We start from the raw sequence: 21395 nt of genomic DNA on the forward strand, positions 1-21395 counted from the left end.
TAATAGATAAATAAAATCTACATAAAATAAGATAAAACAAAACTAATCAGAAAGTGAAAAAATTTGTCCCTAATCGCCTCATAGTTGTCATACTTATTGGCCTACTTCCTTTGTTTCACTAAGAGTAAACTATTAATTTTATCTTTGAATTATCAAAAGTAGGGGTGCACATGGGCCGGGTGAATCCGGATTTGATGTGACTCAGACCCGGTCCGAAATATACACCGGGTCTATTTATTAAACCCGAACCCGGCCCTAGACCCAATGAAACCAATACACTTTCGGGCCACAATTATACCGGGTAAAAACCGGATGAAAACCGGGTGAAAACCGAGCCGTTAACATTACATTATGTTGATACCTTCTTGTAAGCTAGCATGTAAAAATATCCAAATTTCTAAGACTCCAACCATTATTTAACATGGTAAAATTCACTTAGAAAAATATAACAAGAACCAACCATTCTTCAAAATTAAAGTATAACCACAATCAATACTAATATTGTCTAATAATACCAAATATTTAAATCAATACAAATAACACAATATTATGCATTAGTCTAAAGTCTTATGCATTCTAAACATAAAATATTAACTTATAGTTTTATAATGACTAATAACACAAAATATTAAGATTTACAATACTTAAATTTCACATAAGAATAGTCATGATCCATCACTAATAACACAAAATATTAATTGTGTATGATGACCGGGTCACCGGGCCGACTTCGGGTGACCCGAGCTATGGGCCCGGACCAGACCCGAAATAATGACCGGGTCTATTTTTGAGACCCTTACCCGGCCCTAAACCCGATGAAATCACACCAAATTAGCCCCAAAAGTGTTCGGAACCGGGTCGGGCCTTCGAGCCGGACCGGGTCTGTGCACCCCTAATCAAAAGACAAATATGTATTTCACTTTTCTTAAAGACAAAAGTGCTCTTTAAATATTTAAAAACTCTATAAAAATATTCAATCATAAAGAAAACTCTTGTTCTATTAACGAAATAGATGGATGTGGCAAACAAAAATGTCAATGTGTCATCCGTTATATCCTTAAACGAAGGTTACAGAAGGTTTAGAAAAGGGAAATTAAATCTATGACATTTTTTTGCTTTAATATATTAAGCCTTTAATATCAAACTTTTAAATAAAATCTGTTTATACTGTGCAGCGAAAATTTTATGAGACAATTTCAATGTGCAGCGAAAATTTTATGAGACAATTTCATTTTGTCTCATAAATATAAAAAAACAGAATTTAGGAAAAGAGAAAAAAGATGACATAAGCATGTATCATAATTTAGTTGCTTTGTGCAATGTAATCTACATCTAACTTTCATCATAACAATAGTGGCATTTTCACTATAGTTAAAATATTACATACACCAATTTCTTAGGATTCACTCAATCCTTTTTCACTCAAGTTCTTATCTAACTTGACTTAGTTATGCTAATACCTAACTCCTCACTCTAAGTGCTAACCCAACTTAAAAAGGGACACTTCACAGGTACAAAATACAAGACATATGAAATAACTTAAAGAAATCTAAAATAATTATTCTAGACTCTAAGCTTTTCTCTCAAGTGTTTCACTCAACCTTTTGTCACTCATAGGTTTTTTCTTGATTTTTCTCTTTCATATACATTGAAAATGAATTACAAAGTACAAACTATAAAACATGAAGGAGATTGATGCGTTAATAACCTTTGTTGCTATAAGTTAAACTGGATTCAGTTAAATCTGATTAAATTCATCATCTTGGTGGAATGCTTCTTTAACTTAGAAAATATATCCGTCATTTTAAAATAAAATGCATACTTATTTTTCTTATATATAGAAATAAATTTTTTTTTACTAAATTAGAATATAGATAGTCACAAAAAAAAATACAAATATTTATAGGCTTTTGAAAAAATCAGCTTTTTATATCTTAATAGCCTCAATTATGCAATCGATTTAAGCTATTTACCAGTTAGTAACTTTTTTTTCCTTGTTCTAGTTTTAGATCATAAGCTATCATTCAATTATATATTATGCGTATTTTATTAAAGAGGTATCATTGTTTTAAACTGTTAATAGCCTTCCATAGCTGCAGTCGGTGTTTGATAATCACTTACTAGATTGAAAAGTGGGAAAATATAGGAAATATAAGAAGATTTAAGTGTCTGAATTATTGTTTATTTTAAAAATTATGTTTACAAAAATATTATATATCCGATAATTTGTTGTAATAACTAATAAGAAACTTGTTTTTATAATAATGACGGCCAGTGGAGATGGAGCACAAACCCTGAAACCCTTGTTATAATGTATATGGTTTGCTTTAACATAAAAACATACACAAAACAAAAAACAAAATTTTATGTATGCACACAAATTTCCCCTTTCAAAGATTAGAATACACATACATATACCCTTCCGAAAAGAAATTCCAAATCAGCATTTTAGATGGCAGCACTCCTAATTGCAATGGATCTAAACAAGCCACTTGCAAAGTGTATTAATCGATAGGTGTAATTGGAGTTTATTTGATAATGAGTTTTATAAATTGATGAATATAGGTAACGTCCAAGTTGGAGCATCTGAGTATTGACTCTAAAGGAGTAGAGTGGTTAATGAGCAACACAGGCAAGTACCGCTTTACCTCTTTGAAACAACTTTACTTGACGGATTGGCAGAGTGATAATGACGAGACTCTATACTGCTTCCTCCACACCATTCCTAATCTACAAATCTTTGAATTGGGTGATGATTCTAACATTAGAGAGTTCGTGCCAAGTGGAAACACCGCACCGAAGCAAAGATTGGGAACCGTATTGCTACTTAAGGAATTAACTTTGTGGGCACCAGTGATGGAGGATATTGGATTTGAAAGAGATCCTGCTCTTCAGAGATCACTGCACCGCTTGGTCTTAAATTTCTGCAATAAATTGAGGAGATTGGCACATTCTTCGGTGTCCTTCACTCACTTGACATACTTGCAAGTATCTTATTGTGCTGAATTGAAAACTCTAATGACATGCTCAACAGCAAAGAGCTTGGTTCAACTCACCACCTTGAAGGTATACAGTTGTAATAAATTAAATGAAATAGTTACCAAGGATGAGCAAGAAAATGAGGAGGGGATTAAAATTGTCTTTGCCAAGTTGATAACTATACAACTTGAAGGACTAAGCAACCTCACAAGTTTCTGTAGCAACTCGAATTGTGAGTTTTCGGTGCCATTGTTGGAAAAATTGACTCTCACAGAATGTCCCAAGATGAAAACGTTCACCGCAAAGCACACAACAGCGCCCAAGCTACAAAGTGTACTTGCCCGTGAAACATATGATGAGGAAGAAAAAGGGTATTGGAAAGGAAACCTGAATGCCACCATTCAAATGCTGTTTGCAGATAAGGTATTCCGTGCTCCCTATACTTCCTCATACAATTAATGCTCATTTTCCATATCTTTGTTCTTAATCCCTTTTTACTTGGATTTGGTACGTTCTTAAATATTGAACTAAATTATAAGTTTGTATTATTTTTTGATTTGTCTCCTCTGAAGTTGTTCATTTACTTTAGAGAAAAAACAACGCAATCTAAGCCATTGATAATATAAATGGTTATGATTATTTTAAATAAATAAATAATAAGTAAATACATTAAAAGAATTTTGAAAATCGTGCCAACAGCAGCTTCCTAGCTTCCAAAAAGTAATTTTTTCTTTTTATTTCATCTTTTTTCTATTTTATTTAGTTTTTTTCTTTCTTTTTCTTCAACAAAAAAAATTATTTTCGGTTCTATTTTTTCACAATATTTAATTCTCTTTTTATGTTTTATTATCATATTCTTTCATGATATTATTGTTATTTTGGTTTTTTTTTTGTCTTCTATAACTTACATTTAAAGTTTTGTCATGAAAGAGATTAATAGTGATCACGAGTAATTTTTTTTTAATCCTGAATAATTTTTTGAAAAATAGGATAAAAAAATAAAATTAATTAATTTAAATTGGGTCAAAAATGTTTTTTTTTATTTTAATATAAAAAAATACTCATGTAAATGTACTAAATCTTTTTTAGACAAATATACTCAAATTTTTTTGTTTATGCTTAAAATAAGAATCTAATTGAGAAGAAACTAAAGAGTGTTTAAAATATTACACCAATTTAATGTAAATAAATCAATTTATTAGAGATCTATTAAATCAACATCATATCATTAGTTATTCTAAACACTCTTTAGTTTGTTCTCAATTAGATTCTTATTTTAAGCATAAACAAACAAAAATTGAGTATATTTGTCTAAAAAAAATTTAGTACATTTGAGTACATTTATCTAAGAAAGATTTAGTACATTTACATGAGTATTTTTTTTATATTAAAATAAAAAAATATTTCTTGATTCAATTTAAATTAATTAATTTTATTTTTTTTATCCTATTTTTCAAAAAATTATTCAGGATTAAAAAAAAAAGAAAGATACTAGTGATCACTATTAATTTCTTTCGTGACAAAACTTTAAATGTAAGTTATAGAAGACAAAAAAAAGATAACCAACATAACAATAATATCATGAAAGAATATGATAATAAAACATAAAAAGAGAATTAAATATTGTGAAAAAATAGAACCGAAAATAATTTTTTTTTGTTGAAGAAAAAGAAAGAAAAAACTAAATAAAATAGAAAGAAGATGAAATAAAAAGAAAAAATTACATGGTCTTGGAAGCTAAGAAGCTGCTGTTCGCACGATTTTTAAAGTTCTTTTAATGCATTTACTTATTATTTATTTATTTAAGATGATCAGAACCATTTATATTATCAATGGCTTAGATTGCGTTACTTTTCTCTCTAAAGTAAATGAACAACTTCAGAGGAGTCAAATCCTTATTTTTTATACTAGTCATATTTCGACATGCACTATATTCAATTCAAAAGTTTTATTCATATTCTCAATGTTTTTAATTTCATTTATTGAATTGTATAATTTTTTAATTATATACATATTGTAATTTATATTAATACACCTATCTTTATTAATTTTGATTTTAGTTAAGTTATTTTAAATTTTCTGTGAAAAAACTTCATATATTCTAATTCTTTGCTAAAATATTGGATTCTTATGTCCAAGTTTTCATGAGCAAAAGCATTTTTTCTTAAATTTGTTGTTTGAAAAACTTCAATTTAAATTTGTGATGATCAAACATTATTAATACAATTTTTTTTTTTGGTGACTACATTATTAATATAATTAATTACAAAATTATTAATTTGATCTTTATGATTATATTTATTAATTAATAATTTTGTTATACAGGTTTTGCTATTGGGCCGCAAAGAAAAGAAAAAAATTGCAAGTCCATTTGTGTTAAAGAAAAACACATTCAGCCTTGGGTCAAGTTGAATTAATTATTGTGGCTGAAGCAAGGTTTTGTTAATTGGGCCAATATATTATTGAAACTAGCCCATTTTAAATCTTTGCTTCCAAGACCAAAGCTTGGTCCGAAACCAAGTATGAGAGAAAGCAAATGTTTTGCTTCATGCTTCCAACGGATCTCCTTTTTATCATGTGATAGAATTCAAATTTTATCAAGTAAAGTTAATGCAGACCTTGGAACAATGAGAGAGAAATTTTAATTGATTAGATTGATGGCCTTAATGAGGCACGCTACTCAGCAAAAGGGAAGCAAAATTAATTCAGCTTTAATTAATTTGTTCAAATCTATTTGATTGCTTTTCTTTCTACTCTCTCTTCTCTCTCTACTTGCTTCTCACTTTCGGTCACTTCCATCACAGCAACCATGGAAGTTTTTACAAGCTATCAAGAAGAAGCTAGAAGCAAGCTAAAAACCATTGTAATGATGGCAAGAAAAAGAAAATAAAAAGTATGTTGTGGCTGAGATTTTCATCACAAATGGTAAGATTTGGTGAAGAGATCTCAAGCTCTCCATACCAAAAATAGAAGAAGAAGATTTCGGTCAGAGGAAGAAGATCTTGAGGGATGGCTCATCTCTGCTTTTGGGTTCACTCATCACAGAAGGTAGCTAGGGAGGCTACGTGAAGGAGGAAGCAAAAGTGGAGCAGGAGGAGCTGTCATGCATCAGAGAACTCATCAAGGGCTAGGGATCCTTCTTGGTGTGCAAGACAAGATGGAGGGCTCGGATTGGTGGAGTTTGGTGCAAAAGGAAGACACAGAGGTAATTGCATGTTGGTTTAAGCATTCGGTTATCTCTCCTCTCTCTCTCTGGCCGAACCGGTTTTGCATGAAGAAGAAGAAGTTTAGCTTGGTTCATTTGGTTTCAACCGTGGAGGCTTCCCCCTATATATAAGGGAGAACAGCCAGGGCTTGAAGCAAGGAGTGAGAGTACAAGGCACAGAGTTCTCATAGCTGCCTAAGCTAACAAAAGTTCTTCTCCTTCAATGTTCTTTATTTTGTAATTTTTCTGTTTAATTTTGTCTGTCTTGAGTCTCATGGAAAAAAGTAAACAGTGAGGTTTGTAAGAAAAAGCCATAGAACAGAAAAAGGCAGAGAGTGCAAAATTAAAAGAAAAATCCGTAGATGTCCTTAGAGGTCCTTTGTACATCTGTCTTGTGTTTCATGATTCTGTAGGAATCTCCTTGCAAGTTGGGTTAGCACTTAGCAGTTGAAAGCTTGGCTGTGACCAAGTCAAGTTCAGGATTGGGGTTTAGATTCTGGACTTCTCCCGGATAGGAAGGGTAGTTCCTAGGGAGAATTGGTGTTTGTAATAAAAAATGATTATAGTGAAATTCCATCATTGTTGTGATGGAGACTGGATGTAGGCTGCCTTGCACTTAGCAGCTGAACCAGGATATATCTTGGTGTAATTCTCTCTCTCTTCTACTCCATTTCTGTTTCTGCTGCCCAGGAGATAAAACTGAAAAATATCTCGTGCCGGGTAACGAGATAAAAAGGAAAAGTCTCGTGGCTGGGTACGAGACAAAAATAAAAAAGTCTCCAAAAGTTATTTCAAAGACCATCAAGTGTTATTAAGTGAAAAAAGGGCTAAGATTCAACCCCCCTTCTCTTAACCACTGAAAACCATCAATTGGTATCAGAGCTTGGTCTCAAAGAGATCAAGCTTTGCAGCTTGGAGAAAAGATCCAAATGGCAGAGAACAGTGGCTCAAACTTTGTGTCCTACAATCTGACAGAAGGACAGTCAAGCAACAGACCTCCTCTTTTCAATGGGAAGAACTACACCTATTGGAAGGAGAGAATGAAGATTTTTGTGCAAGCAGTAGATTACAGACTATGGAAGATCATCCTGGAGGGTCCTCAATATCCAACCACCACAAGTGCTGAAGGAGTAGTCTCGCTTAAACCCGAAGCCAGTTGGACCGAAGAAGACAGAAAGAAGGTGGAGCTCAATGCCAAGGCTATCAACTTGCTCAACTGTGCAATCAATTTCGAGGAGTACCGACGGGTATCACGATGCACAACGACAAAGAAAATCTGGGACAAACTTCAAGTTACTCATGAAGGAACCATCATTGTGAAGAAGACCAGGATAGATATGCTAAACAAAGAGTATGAAATGCTTGCAATGAAGGAAGGAGAATCTATTGATGAACTGTTCAAAAGATTCAACATCATCATTGTTGGCTTGGATGCTATGGGGATCAAGTATCCTGAATCTGTGCTTGTGAGAAGAGTGTTGAGATGTCTCACAAAAGAGTGGGAAACAAAAGCATTAATCATATCTGAGAGTAGTGGTCTAGATTCCATGACATATGATGACTTAAGAGGAAACTTACTTGCTTTTGAAAATACTTATTTAAAAAAAGATTCAAAAAAGAAAGGAATTGCTTTTACATCTGTTACTAACCCCCTGGATGATGAATCCAGTGATAATTCCTCTGAAAATGAATCTGTGTTGTTTGCCAAAAAATTCAGAAAAATGGTGAAGTTCAAGAAGAGAAGCAAGGGAAGCAGTTCTAGGAAACAAAGAAGAGATCTCAGCAAGGTGATATGTTACAACTGCAAAAAAACTGGGCATTTCAAATCAGATTGCCCTAAGTTGAAGAAAGAAGAAAAGCCAAAGAAGGGAAAGAAGAAAGGTCTGATGCCCTCTTGGAAAGACTTAGAAAACGATTCTGAAGATGATGAAGAATCTGAAACCAAGTCTCAACCATGTCTTATGGCAGACCAAGTTGAATAGGTAGTTATTCCTAACCCTGACACTGAAGCTCTTTATCTTATGATAGACCACCTTTCTGAAAAAATAAGATGTTTCTTGCTGGATAATCAAGATCTCGAACAACAAATCACCATTCTTAAAGCAGAAAATAGTTTTCTCAAAGAAAAACTAAGGGAGGCCGAAACTGCTGTTGATCTTGTTGAGGAAAACAAGCAGTTAAAAGCCCAACTAAGGAGCTGTGAAAGTGACCATTCTATTGTTGCATATGTAAACTGTTTTAAAGAAAATGAAGAGTTGCTTAAAGAGGTCAAAAGGCTTAAAGAAGACTTAGCCAAGTTCACTCAAAGTTATGAAAATCTAAATCAAATCTTGGCTAGTCAAAAACCTCTTTATGATAAAGCTGGCTTGGGCTTCTTTAAATCTGTTGAGAAACCTTATTTTGAAAACATTGCCTCATCTTCTAATGATACAAGGTTTCAAAACCCACCAAGCTTTAACAAAACAGCAACTCCAAGGTTTTGTAGACTATGTAACTGAAATGGACACTTTCCCATTCAATGCTTCTTTAGTGAAAGGATGATTGGTGATAAAGTTTACAAAGTTATTTTTTATTATAATGAATTATGACATAAGAGATGGTTTAACGTGAAAGGATCCAAGAAGATTTGGATACCTAAGGTCACTTGAGCTTGTTTTGTAGGTATGCCTAGCATCCAAACGGAAGGACAATATGTGGTATATGGACAACGGATGCTCTAGGCATATGACCGGAAAGATAACCTTCTTTATAAAGCTTGATGAGTATGATGGAGGATTTGTCACTTTCGGTGATGATGGTAAAGGAAAGATAGTGGCCATTGAAAAAGTTGGTAAAAGCTTTTCATCTTGTATAAATGATGTTCTTCTTGTAAATGGTTTGAAACATAATTTACTTAGTGTAAGCCAATTGTGTGATTTAGGATATGAAGTTATTTTTAGAAAGTTTATGTGCTTAGTTGTTTGTGAAAAAACTAGGGATATTTTGTTTGAGGCTAAAAGGTGCAATAATGTGTATGGATTGACTCTTGAGGACTTGAAAGAACAAAAAGTGACATGTTTTACTTCTCTTGAATCTGAAAAATAGCTATTGCATAGAAAGTTGGGTCATGCTAGCATGTACCAAATTTCTAAGCTAGTCAAGAAAAATTTGGTTAGAGGAATTCCAAATATCAAATTTGATAAGGATCTCACTTGTGATGCTTGCCAATTAGGTAAACAAGTAAAATTCTCTTTTAAACCAAAAGATGAAATTTCAACTAAAAGGCCATTAGAGATGTTACACATTGATCTTTTTGGTCCAACAAGAACTCAAAGTTTATGAGGTAAACACTATGGTCGAGTGGTGGTGGATGATTACTCTAGATTTGGTTGGGTACTTTTTCTTGCTCATAAAAATGATGCTTTCCATGCATTCTCAACCCTTTGCAAAAAAATTCAGAATGAAAAAGATTTAAAAATTACCCGTTTGAGAAGTGATCACGGAAGAGAATTTGAAAACCAAGACTTTGAAAAATTCTGTGATGACTTTGGAATTGCTCATAACTTTTCATGCCCTAGAATCCTTCAACAAAATGGGGTGGTTGAGAGAAGGAATAGAAGCCTTCAAGAGATGACTAGGGCCATGCTTTGTGAGAATGAGATTCCAAAATTTCTATGGGCTGAAGCTGTAAATACAGCTTGTTACATTTTGAATAGGACCATTATTAGAAAAGGGTTGAAGAAAACTCCTTATGAGCTATGGAAAGGAACCCCTCCAAATCTTAAGTATTTCCATGTTTTTGGATGCAAATGCTTTGTCCTTAACAATAAAGAAAACCTTGATAAATTTGATCCAAAACCCTATGAAGGGATGTTTGTTGGATACTCCACCACTAGAAAGGCCTATAGAATTTATCTCAAAGAACATAGGACCATAGAGGAATCCATACATGTCTCTTTTTGTGATTCTAATTCAATTCTCAGTACTGTGATAGAAGATGATACAGATTGTGAAGATGTTGTCAACAAGGAAACCAGTGAAGAGAATCCCAAGTCTGCTCAAAATGAAGAATCTGTCAGTCCAGTTTTGTCTCGTCAGAATGAAGGAGACATTTCCATTTTATCTCCTAAGCCAGCAAGAGAATCTGAAACAGTAAGACCCACAGAAGCTCATCAAAGCTCAACATCACTCCGGAAGCCAAGAGAATGGAAGTCCATGAGGGGTTATCCTCGTGACTTTATCATTGGTAATCCCTCTCAAGGTGTAACAACAAAATCCTCAACCAAAAAGCAATCCGAACCTAGCAATTTTGCCCTCTTGTCACAATTGGAGCCCAACAATGTAAAACAAGCTCTTGAAGATCCATCATGGGTCAAAGTCATGCAAGAAGGGCTTGCTCAATTCGATAAGAATGAGGTTTGGACACTAGTACCTCATCCGGATGGTAAGAAAGTTACGGGTACTAAGTGAGTATTCAAAAATAAATTAGGTGAGGATGGAAAAGTTGTTCGTAACAAGGCTAGATTAGTGGCCCAAGGTTATGATCAAGAAGAGGGTATAGATTTTGATGAGTCTTTTGCTCCGGTAGCTAGAATGGAAGCAATTAGGTTGCTTCTTGCCTATGCTGCCCATAAGGATTTTAAAATGTTTCAAATGAATGTGAAATGTGCTTTTCTTAATGGCTTTATTGATAGAGAAGTGTTTGTGGCACAACCCCCCGGTTTTGAAGATAAAGAATTTTCAAGCCATGTGTTTAAACTCTCAAAGGCTCTTTATGGCCTTAGACAAGCTCCAAGAGCTTGGTATGAAAGGCTTAGTGCCTTCTTGTTGAAAAATAAATTTTAAAGGGGTACCACCGACACTACTTTATTTATTAAAGCATCTAATGATGATATTCTCCTAGTTCAAGTTTATGTGGATGACATTGTGTTTGGATCGGCCAATGAATCCTTGTGTGAAGAGTTTGGAAAACTCATGACTAGTGAGTTTGAGATGAGTTTAATGGGAGAGCTAACTTTCTTTCTTGGCCTTCAAATTAAACAAACTCCTAGTGGCACTTTCATTTACCAAGGAAAGTATGCAAAAGAACTTATTAAAAAATTTGGCTTAGAAAGTTCCAAACCAATGGGAACACCAATGCATCCAAACACTAAACTTGAAAAGGATGATGATGGCAAAGATGTAGATGAAACAAGGTATAGAGGAATGATAGGTTCACTCATGTATCTTACCTCCTCTAGACCAGATATTGTTCAAAGTGTGGGTGTATGTTCAAGATTTCAATCTCACCCAAAAGAGTCCCATCTTTCAGCCGTTAAGCGCATCATTAGATACATTAAGGGAACTAGTGATTATGACTTATGGTATCCAAAATCTTATGATTTTTGTGCAGTAGGGTTTTGTGATGCAGATTATGCAGGAGATAGGGTGGATAGAAGGAGCACATCCGGCATGTGTTGCTTCCTTGGAAGCTCACTCAACATGTGGTCAAGCAAAAAACAAGCCACAGTGGCTCTATCCACAACTGAAGCTGAATATATTTCTACATCTGCATGTTGTTCACAACTAATTTGGTTAAAAACGCAATTGGAAGATTACAAATTAAAGATCAATAGTATACCCTTATATTGTGATAATATGAGTGATATAAACATTTCTAAAAATCCTGTTCTGCACTCAAGAACCAAGCACATTGAAATCAAATATCATTTTATTAGAGAACATGTGCAAAAGAGTACTATCGATATTCAATTTATAAAATCAAAAGACCAACTTGCTGATATTTTTACAAAACCACTCTATGAAGACAGATTCTGCACTTTGAGAAAAAGTTTGGGAATGATAGATTTAAGCTCTATTGATAACTTGTGAAATTTTTTATTCTGTTTAGTTTTGTCTCGTAGGAAAGCAGGAGATAAAATTCAGGATGTGTTGAAAGGGCCATGATACAGGGGGACTGTGTAGACTTTAATTCTCTTGGGCCCCACCAAAGTTCTTTGACCCCACTCTGACCGTTTTTGAGTTCCTCTTTGTGTTAATCACAATTTCTTTTTGTTGTCTTATCAAATCTTGTTGGAAGAGGTTATTGTCAAATCAAATCTTTTCCCTCTTCACATCCCTTGATTCTAGGAACCAAACTTTCAGTTTTAATTTCAAATAAAAGAAAACTTCCCTTGGTTAATAACCGTTCATTAATGGATATTAACTCCCTCCAATTCTCTCTCCACTCAACATTTAATGCGTCCTTAACCTCCCTCATCTCTCCACTCAATTCGGTTCTATCTTCATCTTTCCCTCTTCCATTTCTCTATTTTTATTATCATGAAAAAGAAAACTGCTCTAAGGAAAAGTGAACGAGTCCTTCTCTCCCAAAAACCTTCCACTCCTCAAACCCACACTCATATACACATTTATTCCACTTTTTCATCCTCTCCCTCACCATCATCCAAGCAAACGGACAGCATGAGGAGAAATGTGATAGCAACAAAGACTTCCTCAAGGAAAAAGAAGGGACCCGTGGTTGAAGAAGAAGAAGAATCTCACACCTCACCACCTCCATCACCGCCGCCATCACCACCGAAGAAGACCACCCCCGGACGCAGTTCACAGAAGACCAAAAGCTTTGTGTTACACAACATGAGGGAACCAGCCAACTTGGAATCATTGGAATTCAAAAATAAGTTCAACAAATCTCATTCACACTTTGATCCTGCCAGGTTCAATTCGTGTGCATCCTATGAGTTCCACAAGAAAGTGTTGGAGAAACGCCACTTATGTGCCACATACCTAGTGAATCTGGACTCACTGGCAGCCAAAGAAATCAACTTTTCTCATCTGTTTGAAAATCTGAAATGGACTCCTCTGCTCCATATTCAAAAACCTATTTACCCTGGATTGGTACGTGAATTTTATGCTAATATGAGGCTGATCGATGGTACCATTCATTCCTATGTAAAGAGGGTATACATGACTCTGAACTCGGAGACAATCGGCACTGCCCTAGGCTACATAGATGAAGGACCAAGAGCGTACATGACTGACAAATGGGACTCTCAGGTAGGAGTTACATCCAAGGTTGCCCTTCAACAAATTTGTGAGAACTTGTCTGGCTTGGATGGCACCATCCCGACTCACAAGGCCCTCGGTCCCACAAACTCATTGCTCCACAGGATCATCACTCATATCCTAACCCCTCAAAGTGGTTCACATAACAGAGTAACTGTTTCTAACTCTCTTATACTTTTTGCTATTGTCACTTCCTCTCCTATTTCTTTTGGATACCTTATGATAAGGCATATGTGGGAATCTATTAAAAGTACCAAAAATGCAAATTTACCTTATGGCATGGTTCTCACCAGTATTTTTGAGTATTTTAAAGTTGATCTAATCAATGAAGCTGTAGAGAATAAGGTTTCACTCATTAAGGGAGGAGGAGGTATGATAGGGAACAAAGGAAAAAAGTCTATTCCCTCTGACAGTGAGTTTGAGAGCCGGCCACCTGAGCATTCCAAGACAGCAGAATCGATCAAAGACATTCTTACTGAGTTCTCTAACATGTCTAAACTAATGGTGGATTCATACAAGGCTGCACGTAAACAAGATTTTGAAAATGAAAGGGCACGGGTGAAGTGCCAAGAGAGGGTGGGCCTAATGCTGCAGAGCTTTGAAGAAGAGATGGGGGTGCCAATGATGATGATGATGCAGATGGCTCTGAGTACAATTTATCTGATGATTGATCACTATTTTTCTTATATTGATATTGGCTTTTTTTGGCTCAATTTGATATTGTAGTAGTTTGCTTGGATACTTTAGACCTATGACACTGTAATAAACTTTTGGTATTTTGGTTATATTTTGGATATTTTGCTTCCAATGTCATTTTTTGCAGGTGCCCCTTTGATGACAAAAGGGAGAGAAATGGCTAAAAAATTGAAATTGAGAGAAAACAGAAACAGGGGATGAGAAATGGCTGAAAAAATTGAAATTGAGAGAAAACAGAAACAGGAGATGAAATCCTTTGTGGATTTATGATCACCCTTGTTCCAATTGTTGTGGTGATCTGCTTGATACTTTTGATGCATTTGATTTACCTTTGTGGATATGCTTGCTGTATTATGGATCAGGAATATTTTTTGGCAGCTCTTTTAAGCTTTGATATGTAAATGCTGATAGTTGCTGTGTTTTGAGATGATCATGCTTGATTTAAAAATGTTTTCCTTGCTATGACTATACTGCTCTGATATGTTGGCTGGAAAATATTTTCAAATAGCTTGAACAGCAATTTCTTGAAACATCAAAAATATTTTTGGTTGATATGTACTCAATTACTTTATGTGTGTTTGAGCAGAAAATCAATTTTATGATAACAAATGAGGTTTGTTTATTACTCCAATTCTACTCATAAATCAAGCCATTCAACATTACAAAATTTTATATGTTGAATAACATAAGTGCCTTAAGTTTGATTTCAAAAATTACAGGAAAAACTTTCCTTGGTAAAATAGCATACATTAAGGGGGAGCCATGTAAAATTGGAAAGGAAGGAATCCAAGTATTCACAAAGGGAGTACTCTAATTTTTTTGATTTCTTTCCATTTCAATTTTTAATAATGTTTGTCATCAAGGGGGAGATTGATGAGTTTGAAAAACTCCAATTTAAATCATTATTAATACAATTAATTATAAAATTATTAATTTGATCTTCATGATTATATTTATTAATTAATAATTTTGTTATGCAGGTTTTGTTATTGGGCCGCAAAGAAAAGAAAAAAATTGCAAGCCCATTTGTGTTAAAGAAAAACACATTCAGCCTTGGGTCAAGTTGAATTAATTATTGTGGCTGAAGTAAGGTTTTGTTAATTGGGACAATATATTATTGAAAGTAGCCCATTTTAAATCTTTGCTACCAAGACCAAAGCTTGGTCCGAAAACAATTATGAGAGAAAGCAAATATTTTGCTTCATGCTTCCAACGGATCTCCTTTTTATCATGTGATGGAATACAAATTTTATCAAGTAAAGTTAATGCAGACCTTGGAACAATGAGAGAGAAATTTCAATTGATTAGATTGATGGCCTTAACGAGGCACGCTACTCAACAAAAGGGAAGCAAAATTAATTCAGCTTTAGTTAATTTGTTCAAATCCATTTGATTGCTTTTCTTTCTACTCTCTCTTCTCTCTCTACTTGCTTCTCACTTTTGGTCACTTCTATCACAGCAACCATGGAAGTTTTTGCAAGCTATCAAGAAGAAGCTAGAAGCAAGCTAAAGACCATTGTAATGATGGCAAGAAAAAAAAAAGTATGTTGTGGCTGAGATTTTTATCACAAATGGTAAGATTTGGTGAAGAGATCTCAAGCTCTCCATACCAAAAATGGAAAAAGAAGATTTCGGTCAGAGGAAGATCTTGAGGGATGGCTCGTCTCTGCTTTTGGGTTCACTCATCACAGAAGGTAGCTAGGGAGGCTACGTGAAGGAGGAAGCAAAAGTGAAGCAGGAGGAGCTGTCATGCATCAGAGAACTCATCAAGGGCTAGGGATCCTTCTTGGTGTGCAAGACAAGATGGAGGGCTCGGATTGGTGGAGTTTGGTGCAAAAGGAAGACACAGAGGTAATTGCATGTTGGTTTAAGCATTTGTTTATCTCTCCTCTCTCTGTGGCCGAACCGGTTTTGCATGAAGAAGAAGAAGTTTAGCTTGGTTCATTTGGTTTCAACCGTGGAGGCTTCCCCCTATATATAAGGGAGAACAGCCAGGGCTTGAAGCAAGGAGTGAGAGTGCAAGGCACAGAGTTCTCATAGCTACCTAAGCTAACAGAAGTTCTTCTCCTTCAATGTTCTTCATTTTGTGATTTTTCTGTTTAATTTTGTCTGTCTTGAGTCTCATGAAAAAAGGCAAACAGCGAGGTTTGTAAGAAAAAGCCATAGAGCGGAAAAAGGCAGAGAGTGCAAAATTAAAAGAAAAAGCCATAGATGTCCTTAGAGGTCCTTTGTACATCTGTGTTGTGTTTCATGATTCTGTGGGAATCTCCTTACAAGTTGGGTTAGCATTTAGCAGTTGAAAGCTTGGCTGTGACCAAGTCAAGTTCAGGATTGGGGTTTAGATTTTGGACTTGTCCCAGCTAGAAAGGGTAGTTCCTAGGGAGAATTGGTGTTTTAAAAAATGATTATAGTGAAATTCCATCATTGTTGTGATGGAGACTGGATGTAGGCTGCCTTGCACTTAGCAGCTGAACTAGGATATATCTTGGTGTAATTCTCTCTCTCTTCTACTCCATTTCTGTTTCTGCTACCCAGGAGATAAAACTGAAAAATATCTCGTGCTGGGTGACGAGATAAAAAAGAAAAGTCTCGTGGCTGGGTACAAGATAAAAATAAAAAAGTCTCCAGAAATTATTTCAAAGACCAGCAAGTGTTATTAAGTGAAAAAGGGGCTAAGATTCAATCCCCCGTTCTCTTAGCCACTGAAAACCATCAATTGGTATCAGAGCTTGGTCTCAAAGAGATCAAGCTTCGCAGCTTGGAGAAAAGATCCAGATGGCAGAGAACAGTGGCTCAAACTTGGTGTCCTACAATCTGACAGAAGGACAGTCAAGCAACAGACCTCCTCTTTTCAATGGGAAGAACTACACCTATTGGAAGGAGAGAATGAAGATTTTTGTGCAAGCAGTAGATTACATACTATGGAAGATCATCCTGGAGGATCCTCAATATCCAACCACCACAAGTGCTGAAGGAGTAGTCTCTCTTAAACCCGAAGCCAGTTGGACCAAAGAAGACAGAAAGAAGGTGAAGCTCAATGCCAAGGCTATCAACTTGCTCAACTGTGCAATCAACTTTGAGGAGTACCGACGGGTATCACGATGCACAACGGCAAAGGAAATCTGGGACAAACTTCAAGTTACTCATGAAGGAACCACCATTGTGAAGAAGACCAGGATAGATATGCTAAACAGATAGTATGAAATGTTTGCAATGAAGGAAGGAGAATCTATTGATGAACTGTTCGAAAGATTCAACATCATCATTGTTGGCTTGGATGCTATGGGAATCAAGTATCCTGCATCTGTGCTTGTGAGAAGAGTGTTGAGATGTCTCACAAAAGAGTGGAAAACAAAAGTATTAATCATATCTGAGAGTAGTGGTCTAGATTCCATGACATATGATGACTTGAGAGGAAACCTACTTGCTTTTGAAAATACTTATTTAAAAAAGATTCAAAAAAGAAAGGAATTACTTTTACATCTGTTACTAACCTCCTAGATGATGAATCCAGTGATAATTTCTCTGAAAATAAATTTGTGTTGTTTGCCAAAAAATTCAGGAAAATGGTGAAGTTCAAGGAGAGAAGCAAGGGAAGAAGTTCTAGGAAACAAAGAAAAGATCTCATCAAGGTGATACGTTACAACTGTAAAGAAACTGGGCATTTCAAATCAGATTGCCCTAAGTTGAAGAAAGAAAAAAAGTCAAAGAAGGGAAAGAAGAAAGGTCTGATGGCCTCTTGAATTAATTATTTAAAAAGATTTGTTTTTTTTTTTAAACTTTATATGTTTTAAGATTGATTTATAATGAACGAAATGGAAAGAAGGATGATGAGGATTTTCTTTGAAATATGGTTTTTGAATGAATTTGGAAATGAGATTTGGATTGATGAATGATTATGATGTTAAGAATGTTGAGATATGAACTTTGAATTATTCACATGGCTTATGATCTTTGAATTATCTGAGATACGAGGTTTCCTGGATAAAGTACCATGGCTTGCCACCACGTGTACTAGGTTGAAAACTCGATACTTTGTTAACCTTACAACGTAAGTGTGACCGGGCACTATATAAATTTCCGGGAATGTTACCCCCATTAAGCAATATTGATTATTTGAGAAAAAATTATGCATAGACTCTTGGGGATGCACGTCGGGGGACAGTCTAAGGACAATTCAGACTTGTCGGGTTGGCTGGATAACCGACAGATGAGCCTCATCAGCCATAGGACATGCATGCATCATATGCATTTGTATGTTTTGTTTGGGTTTGAACTTGTTTGGGTTTGCCTAATTGCTAAACTGTTCTTTACTGCTACTTGATCTATTTGCTGTAACTGCTACCTACTTGTGCTTTCCTTGTCTATCTTGCTTGTGTTTGTCCTGGCGTGCTACATTTGAGAATGAACTTTGGTGCTGAATTAATGATTGTGTTGTTGATTGCGTGGTTGGTTTCTGATTGAGATTTTCTTTTAAGAAATGAAAGGTTTCGGATTTCTGAAAGATTAAACATTGTTTCTTTGAAAAGGTTTTGAACGTTTACCCATTGGTTTTTAAAAGATTCATAAGGCAATGATAATCACTGAGCTTAAAAATAATTTTCTTATTAAATATCTTCTTATGACAACTTTGAAACTCCGTGGTGAGACCGTGTGGTTAGTTTCTCACCCCCTACAGCTTTACTTTTTCAAGAACCAAATGAAGAGGCATTAAGAAGAGTTATACTTCGTTTGGTTTATATGCTGTTGTGTTAATTAGATTATTTTCTTCCCTCGTCTTTGTTATTACAATTTTGTAAGAGGAATAGGAGTTGTATGTTTTATATGTATATTATATTATAAGATATTATGTAAGGAGTCTTGTATATGAATATATGCCTGCTTGCATTTTTCTTAATATAAAGTATTTATTTTCGATTTTCAAAAAAATCAGCGATACAGTGTCGAGTCGCAGGCTCCTATTTTAATATTTAGTATGTAAAGTAGTCGTAATACTTATTGCTATCAGAATAGCGCAGCCGAAAATGTGACTTTTGATAGTGAGAGTGTTACACACTCCATGCTTGATAATATCCAAACATTGGAAGTGAAGTGGTGTTTTGATATAAAGAACTTAGTAGCAAGCAAGGTGTCTTTCTCTAGTCTGACGAAATTGGTTGTAAATCATTGTCATGGTTTGTTGTATATGTTCACATCTTCAACAGCAGAAAGTTTGAGTCAACTCAAGCATATGGAGATAAGCAATTGTATATCAATGAGAGAGATAATATGCAAAGAGGATGATGAATCTAATGAGAAGATAATATTTGAGCAGATGAGAAGATAATATTTGAGCAGCTTCAGGTTTTGCATCTTGAAGAGCTGCCAATGCTGAGATGGTTATACTCAGGCAAACGTACTTTGTGTTTTCCATCATTGCAACAGTTATCCATCTTTGGCCGCACACTCTGGAGGATGACAACATTCTGTCCCCACATCCACATAATAAATCTAAATTCACTCAAGTTGCGCTCAGGACAAAGCAAATATGGACCATATGAAGTCCAATGGGAAGATGATGTTGCTACCACCATTCGAAAAATAAATAACAAAAAAATACGTCTTTTATTCTTTCAAAATAAAAAATTTCCTGATACTATAAACTACATAATCGGAATAATAGATAAAAAAATAAACAAATTCCAGGTTTAGTATATTATATTATGGAAAATGCTACTTGTACAATAAAATTCAGCCTTTGATCAGCCTTTAATATTATTTAATTAATTTTTAATTAAAACATATTTCTATTTTTTAGAATACACATTTATAATTAAGATTAATTTAAATTTTAAAAACTAAAATTTTTCTAACTTCCTACCCACTTCATAGTTAGTTGTTATTTCCTTCTTTTACGTTTTTTCTCTCTTCTCTCTCTATAAAATGGTTTTCTTCTTTAAAATTTCAATTTGTATCTACAGACAAAAGGAATTAAAGATTAGTGCATTTAGAAAAAAATTAATCCCTTACTTATTATATCTTTGATAAAATGCAGGATCTATTTTACGACTTTCTAGTGATGAATGGTCGAATATAATTATATATATAAACTAAAATATTTTCAATTGTAGTTTCTTTTTCAATTGTAACACATCTAAAATTATTAAGTTATACAAAAAATATTTTTAAAACACATCTAAAATCATAAATCTAAAATTTAAATTTAAACATTAAAAAACAATTGTAACACATCTAAAATTATGAAGTTATACAAAATATTTTTGAAACACATCCAAAATCATAAATCTAAAATCTAAATTTAAACATTAAAAAATAATTATAACACATCTAAAATTATGAAGTTATACAAAAAATATTTTTAAAACACTTCCAAAATACAGAAATTGCACATGCAAAAATAATTTAACATTGCAATATATATGAAAATCTCTTCAGGCCATTTTATTCGATTTTTTATTTCAAAAAAATCAAAATTTATACAGAATAATAAAAAAAGTAATGGGGTCAGAAATCCATCCAAACCTTAGGTAAGTTTTCAGCGTGGACGAACGGCGACGAGGAGGAGAAAGGCGTGGACGAACGGCGACGAGGAGGAGAAAGGCGGCGACGAAGATGAGTGTTGACGAAGGGGAATGTGGCGTTGTGAATGAGCGCCGAGAAAGAGGAAAGCAGCGTTGAGGATGAGCGCGGAAAGGAAGGTGGCAGGGATGAACTACAGCGGAGGATGACTTCTCGATGTGCACCTCTGAGTTTTCCATGTGCGCCTCTGGATTTTCTGTATTTGTTTTAATTTTTTTAATTATTATAATAAAAGGCTGAATATTATACTATTTTTAAATGATACCTAGTTAAATTGTTTTATATATAAGGAGAAGTTACAATATTTTATTTGATAGATGCTCTTTTATATATTGAAATATTACATAACAACCTTGTTTTCATAAGGAGAAGTTACAATATTTTTAAAATTCTATGACTTTATTCAGTTTTCATTTGACTCCCTTTATAACTTTTTTTATTATTATATTTTTGTCACTTGTAGGATCTTAAAAAAATACGTATTACATGTAAATAATTATGACGCTATAAAAAACATGTTTTTTAAAATTCTTATAGTAATATTTAGTGCGTCGAATAAAAATTCAACTATAAACATTTCAACTTAAATGATTTATCATCTAATTAAATCTATATGATATTATAATGGAATTTGTCGCATAAAATCAAAACAAAAGATATGTCATGATATATTGGAAGATTATTTTAATAATTTTCATTCCTAACAATATTCTTATCTACTATATAAAGATGGAAAGAGGGAAAGAGGTTTGATATACAGAATTTTCAATATATATAGTTATTTGTACAATTTAAATATAAAATCTCTTAGTTAAAAATAAAAAGAGCTAACCATCTAAACTAATATTGTGTTTATTATTATTACACAGAATAAATAAATAAGAGGGTGGAT

The 21395-nt window shown here is 34.1% G+C and overlaps 1 protein-coding gene across 1 annotated transcript in view; it reads left to right on the forward strand.

Annotated features, from left to right (window-relative positions):
* The window catches only part of LOC107618589 (disease resistance protein At4g27190), a 34448-nt gene extending 28754 nt beyond the window's left edge, over positions 1-5694 (forward strand). The window contains 2 exon segments of the mRNA XM_021110639.1: positions 2566-3402; positions 5305-5694. Coding sequence (XP_020966298.1) covers positions 2566-3402; positions 5305-5391 — 924 coding nt within the window. The 3' untranslated portion in view covers positions 5392-5694.

Source organism: Arachis ipaensis, chromosome B09 (genome assembly GCF_000816755.2).
Source record: "Arachis ipaensis cultivar K30076 chromosome B09, Araip1.1, whole genome shotgun sequence".
In the NCBI taxonomy this organism is placed as follows: Eukaryota; Viridiplantae; Streptophyta; class Magnoliopsida; order Fabales; family Fabaceae; genus Arachis; species Arachis ipaensis.